The 6,629-nt window shown below is 39.7% G+C and overlaps 1 protein-coding gene across 1 annotated transcript in view; it reads left to right on the top strand.

Moving 5' to 3' along the window:
• Window positions 1-6,402, top strand: part of OOSP2 (oocyte secreted protein 2) — a 9,387-nt gene extending 2,985 nt beyond the window's left edge. The window contains exons 3-5 of the mRNA XM_008070715.1: window positions 1,455-1,558; window positions 4,113-4,274; window positions 6,033-6,402. Coding sequence (XP_008068906.1) covers window positions 1,455-1,558; window positions 4,113-4,274; window positions 6,033-6,402 — 636 coding nt within the window. The remainder of the gene's footprint in view (window positions 1-1,454; window positions 1,559-4,112; window positions 4,275-6,032) is intronic.
• Window positions 6,403-6,629: the final 227 nt, after the last annotated feature.

Raw genomic sequence — 6,629 nt, 5'->3', positions numbered from 1 at the left:
CCTCAGCCTTCCGAGTAGCCGGAATTACAGGCGCGTGCTACCACGCCCGGTTGATTTTTTTTTTTTGAGAAGATAAGGTCTCGCCAAGTTGCCCAGGCGGGTCTCGAACCTGCGGGCTCAGGCAAACCACTCACCTCAACCTCCCAAAGCGCAGGATTACAGGCTGAGCCACCGAGCCCGGCTTAGGCTACTCTTATATTTCACTAAAGTTTAGCAGACAGTTTTAAATTTCATATATTTCTCCTATGTGTAGGGTCACACCAGTCTGGGAATGTATATCATGCTCAATATCAGGTTGTTTGAAATATACTCATGCTCCGTGAATATGTAAGCCAATATGAAGACTGGATTTTCATTGGAGTAAATTCTCTTGATTATTTGACTAGGTACAAGTCTTTTTTTTTTTTAGATTGGAAAATATGGTTTATTTAGAAAGTAAATTAGAAAGAGAAAGAGGAGATTCACCTCCCCAAGGTAGGGGAGGGGGCCAAAGCCAGGAAGCATAGCAACAGCCATAGCTCAAAGACCACGTGGTCACACCAGAGTCTAGCAAGACAATGGAGGCGATGTTCTAGCAATGGCCAACAAGTCTTAAACTGTGTCATTTTCCTGGGGTATTATCTTCTCATAGATTCCCACATTTGAACAATTTGTATGCACATGACAAATATTTTGGGCCAGCAACAACCTATGACAGTCACTTTTAAATAAAGTGTTATATTTATTTTAGAAATTAGGAAACTAGGTTGGGTGCGGTGGCTTAACCTGCAATCCCAGCATTTTGGGAGGCCAAGGCGAGAGGATTGCCTGAGCCCAGGGGTTTGAGACCAGCCTGGGCAAGTTGGTGAAACTTGAGTCTCTACAATAAATCACAAAAACTAGCAGGGCATGGTGGTGGGTGTAGTTCCAGCTGCTTGGAAGGCTGAGGTGAAAGGATTGCCTAAGCCCAGCAGGTTGAGGCTGTGGTGACTGTGAGCATGCCACTGCACTCTAGCCTGGGTGACAAGAGTGAGACTCTGACTCAAAAAAAAAAAAAAAGAGAAACTACAGCTTCAGAAGGTGGTTTAACAATTTTCCCAGGAATGCACAGCTAGCTGGTAGTAGTTTAGAGGCCATGCAAATGATTACCCTCCAAATCTTGTGCTTTATACCACTCTGTTAGTTGATTTCTAACTCATCTTTTTCAAAAGAACTGTTGAAACATTTTTATTAATGAATCATTTAGATGGCTCTAAGGGACAGTTTAAGTTTGCTCAAGTGAATTAAGACTTTCCCCTTTAAAACCTACTCTTAGAGATAACACTCCTGTCCCAGTGAGATGTCAGACCTTCCTGTATACCTAAGTGACAGTGGCCATTTCTGAGATATTGAATGTTTTCTACATTGCATTCAAATGTGAGTATGCCTTCTCCAGTTCTTGAAATGCCTTTCACTTCAATTTTGTGCTCTCCTAGGTTGTTTCTGAGGATACTCTCCTTATTGAAACTGAGATATATTTTACCCCAAGGAATATGAACTGTGACCGTCAGAAATTTCCTTTGGAGTGTTCTGTTTCTAGGTGAGTCCAGCCAACCTGATTCCTTTGGGACACTTTAGCTTTACCTTACCAGAATCTTTGGCAGCTACTTAGGTTATAGAGACCATAACATGACTCACTTATCATTCCAAACAAACCTAAATTAGCATTTACAAAAATATGTTAATGAATATTTTTAATTAAAAAACATTTAAATGTAATATTTAGATTAGAATCAAAACATATACTGCTAGGCACAGTGTGGTGCATGCCTGTAGTCCCAGATGTTTGTACTAAGTTTGGCATCAATCTGGTGACCTTTTGGGAGCAGGAGACCACCAGGTTGCTTAAGGAGGGATAAACCAACCCAGGCTGGAAATGGAGTGAGTCAAAACTTCTATGCTGATCAGTGGTGAGATCATGCCTGTGAATAGCCACTGTATTTTAGCCTGGGTAACATAGTGAATCACTGTCTCTATAAATAAATAAATAAAATAAATATAGAACAACAAACCAACCAGCCAAAAAAAAAAAAAAAAAAGCATATAGAGTTGGAATGGTCCTAACAGAAATTCTAGTGTACCTAGGTTATTTTAGAGCAACTCAACAACAAAAGAGTCATTAAATACTCAGTCACCTTCAATAAGCATAGATATTATCTTTTGATGGTTTCTCTTTCATAAGACTCTTCTTCTGGTACATTTTATTGTTCAATTCCATGTTATGACAGTCAGCAGCTAAGAAACTAAGAGAAAGCCAGTCCTTCATTTTTAATACCAACTTGTGGAGACTGCCTGAAAGGAAGAGCTTCTCAGCCTAATCATTACATGTACTTTGCTTGAAAATGTGGAACCAAGATAGTGAATCCCAAAAGGGCCCCACATGAACTTTGAGACAAAGTGACATGGTACCCTTACATACTTTTTTTTACCATGTCACCAAAATATTTACATCGAATGTTATAAATCTGAGTGGCAAATCTTAAAAATCACCTGAAACCACAGGAAAAAAAAAAATCTGTCCATATTTAATACAGAGTGTGCCAAAGGAAGGTATATGTATTTTAAGAAAGGAAAACCTATTAAAATTGTAATAGCATATGCCAATAACAAAAGATGAATACAAGTCACATTTGACTTCTACAATGACAAGAGGTGCTCAAAGTGGTTACCATCAGAGTCTAGACACTTCTGATGACAGTGAATGACTGCAGGACTTGTTCTCTCAGGCCTCCTGGATCTTCCCTTGTGCATATTACACACAGCACCATGACTCTCAGACTAGTCTCGAATGCACATGTTAGGCATGTTGGACGTTCTGTTGCACACTCACGCCTCCATTGTCATTGTGCTTCCACAACGTTCTCAAATTTCAAATACCACTTCAAATACTGTTCGTTTCTCGAATAACAACTGTGCTTCGCCATTTTCTTTGTCCTGCCTGTTGTATGGCAATGCTAAGATTCACTTGATTAATGCCATCTTTTGAGTGAACGTCATACTGCACACCACTATTGTAATTCAATCCAACTTCAAAAAGTAATACATAAATAACATCTCTTAAAACGTGTATACATTTTTTGGCACCCCAGTATATGGAAATAGTTGACATCAAACAAAAGAATTTAGACCAAATGTACAATATATTTAACATGATCAGAGTACCTTTTTGCAGGGAGGGAGGATTTTTTTTTCCATTGTAAAATACACACAAGATAAAATACCATTTTAAATGTACAGTTTAAGTGTACACTAAGTACTTTCACATTAATACTCTTGATCTTCCATTGAACTTATTTTCATAATGGTTGAATAATTTAGTGATATTATGGGAAGTAGCTAAACTTTAAATAGGAACCAATCCTTGATTCTTCTACCCCCATCTCTCCACAAACACAGTCACACTCATACACAGTCATATATATTTTGACTTCTGTATACTACCCAATGCCTAGAGTAATATAGAGTTCTGACCTAATGCCCTAGAGCTCCTGCCTCTCCATGGGCTACCAGAGTGATAGTGATGAATATATATTCCTATGCTGATAGTTTCTATGTTGTTTGTAGCTTACCTTCCTCAAGAAAATGAATACTTGGCCAACAAAGATATCTGATTAGGATTTTGGTGCATGGATTTACTGCTGTGTTCTCTCTCTCTTTCTCTCTCTCTTCCTGTCTTTCTCTCACATTGTCTCTCACACAGACCTTTGCCACCATCACACTGGGTCAGATTAAGCTTTTGGTGGCTTTCACTTACTATTCTTATAGGATCCATTTGGCTAACTCTGCAGTCTGTTTTACTGGGTACTCTGGTATTCTACTCATGCAGGCATCACAAATCATCTAAGGTAATTCATCTTTCTATGCAGTGTTTGATTCAGAAACCATGGGAAGGCTATCTGAATCAACTTTTCTGTAAGCATATTTGCCCAAATCCTATATTAAGAGTCCACCTGACCCAGAAGGTGCAGTATGATGGCACTATGCTGCTCTCCTGAATCGCTAACCTGAAAATGATCATGATGTTAAACAATGGTAAAAATGACTTGGTCCCAAGTGTGCCAACCCTGTCTGCTTTCTGTTTCTCTTTTCTCTAGGAAATCAGTGTGGCTCACACCAGTTTCTACTGATGATGAAATAAAATTTGATCCTAGTCCTTTTATTGCTGACTTTGAGACAACATCAGAAGAGTTAGGATTATTAACTTGCAATCAAACTGGCTCCCCTCTAAAAGACAAATGGACACTTGAAGTGGTATTGTGCATTCTGTTGAAAAACAATGGCTTTTTTCCCCAGCAAAAAATAGTTGTTATACATTTCTCCTTAAATATCTGTTTTCTAAAAACTGTAATTCTGTAAAGGTCCTGATTAGTGAATGTGTTCAGATAATTTAATTCAGTAAGGGTATGGCTTAATAATATTAATTTAATTTAATTATTAGGTAATTCATATTATCCATTTAAATTTTGTTTTCTGTTCTGTATAATAATTCAGCAATTTGTCCTTCAAGATAATGATTTGATTTAATTGATATGAAGTGCCAATAAATATGCTCTAAATATTTTATCAGGAAGAATAAAGAATAGAGATAAGCATATAAATATGCCAGAGCTGAAACTTTGAGCCAAATCTAAAATTTAACATACTAATTCCCAGGAAAGTTTGTGTGAACTTGTAAAATTAATCAGTAAAGTTGAGTCCTAAAAATAATTTAATGTGACAACGTATTTAGATAATTATCACAGAAGGCAATTCAATTTATTTTCTAGAATTCAAGTAAACACTCATTTAACTGACATTTGGTGGTAGGTTTCCTTTCTCCCCAGTATGATACTTCTACACTCAAAATGATTGATCAAGGTGGTCAAGCATAGAGTTATCCTGATGCTTAAGAACAATTCATTAAATGGTTATTTATTCCCAGCTACTTTATGTCATCTTATTTTCCCTAAACAGGGAGCCTACACCTTATAATACACCAAAAATCACTTCTGATTTTGGGAGATTTACTCAATCAAGTATGAGAAATGAACTGTGCTATTGACTATTCAATTACTTATTGAGTGTACCTTTTGGATGCTGCATTCTCCTAGAAACAGACACGATTTTTTATTTTTAAAAATTAAAGTGTTACTGTTTTCTTTCTTTTTATTTTAAAGATGTGGGGAACAATTCAGGATTAGGTCTACAAATGGTCATTTTACAGGTAACGTTTGGGCCTCACGTTGATCTCCACTTCACCTGGTTTGAGATCAGGTACCCTTATTGATGAAATATGTCCCTCCCAGTAGTTTCCCACTACTGCCAATCCCTTTCTTATAGTGTTATGATATTTGTTCAGGGGCCACTTATGAGCGAGAACATGTGGTACTCAGTTCTTTGCTTTTGTGATAGAACACTGAGTATGATAGACTCTAAAACCATCCAAGTTGCTGAGAAGTTCATAATTTTGTTCTTTATGACTGCATAATAGTCCATCATGTATATGTACACATTTTTTAAAATTCAATCTACTTTGGGTATTACAGTTGGTTCCATGTTTTTGCTATTGTGAATAGTGCTGCAACAAACATGTGTACGCATGTATCTTGAGATTTGAGTTCCTCTGGGTGTATTCCCAGAAGGGGGATTGCCAGGTCATATGGTAGGAATGCTGCCTATGGCTGCTTGTGAAAAAAGAATTTGACCCCACGCCTATAATCCCAGCACTTTGGGAGGTGGAGGTGAGAGGATTGCCTGAGCCCAGGGGTTTGAGACCAGACTGGGTAACTTGGTTAGATCTCATCTCTACAATAAATAAAAAAATCAGCCAGGTGTGGTGGCATGTGCCTGTGGTTCCAGCTACTTGGAAGGCTGAGGTGGAAGGATTGCCTGAGCCCAGCAGGTTGAGGCTGTGGTAGCTGTGAGTGTGCCACTGTACTCCAGTCTGAATGAGACCTTAAATAAAAAAGAATAAAAAAAAGATTTTGGGACAAGATTGCGACGGGGCAACCTGGTCTGTGAAACCCTCTGCATAGGAGAACTGCAGTGGGTCTCTGGCTCTCGCCCCGGGGGCTGCGGACTCCAAAATCACAGCCTGCTCTTCATACAGAGCCCTGCTGTTGCCACCACTGGGGCATTGCAGCTGACTGGACAGCCACTGCAGTGCAGACACCGCCACCACAGCCGCTGCAGCCACCGCAGCTGCCGCCGGTAGCACATCGCACCACCTGGGCTGGAGGTGATTCACGATTTCAGTCCTTGAAGCCCCTTCAGGGAAGATCTGCTGGGATCGCTGCCACCTCTCCTGCAACCAGACATCCTGCCCACTGTGAGTCTCCTGCCTGTGCCCTGAGGCAGGCATCCATCTCCAGCTCGTGGGTTCCTGTCCGGCCCCACCCCCTCTGAGGCGAGCAGCTGAAATAGCACCACCTACTGGCGATTCAAAGTAACAACACCGAAACGGGAGAAACAAGCTTGAAAAGGACATAGGCCAGAGTGGTGAACGGAGGGTGATCTGAACTGTCCTTCACAGCAGACCAGGGGCAACTGCCCCTAACTGCAAACTAATTTACTTGCTTGAAAAGAAAGCTAGAAATCAGAACTGAAAGGACATTGGAATTAAACGAAAAGTC

This window comes from Carlito syrichta, unplaced genomic scaffold (genome assembly GCF_000164805.1).
Source record: "Carlito syrichta isolate Samal-C Ts95f unplaced genomic scaffold, Tarsius_syrichta-2.0.1 Scaffold313944, whole genome shotgun sequence".
Taxonomy (NCBI): Eukaryota; Metazoa; Chordata; class Mammalia; order Primates; family Tarsiidae; genus Carlito; species Carlito syrichta.
The sequence above is the reverse complement of the archived record's forward strand: the minus strand, read 5'-3'. Positions and strand labels throughout refer to the sequence as shown.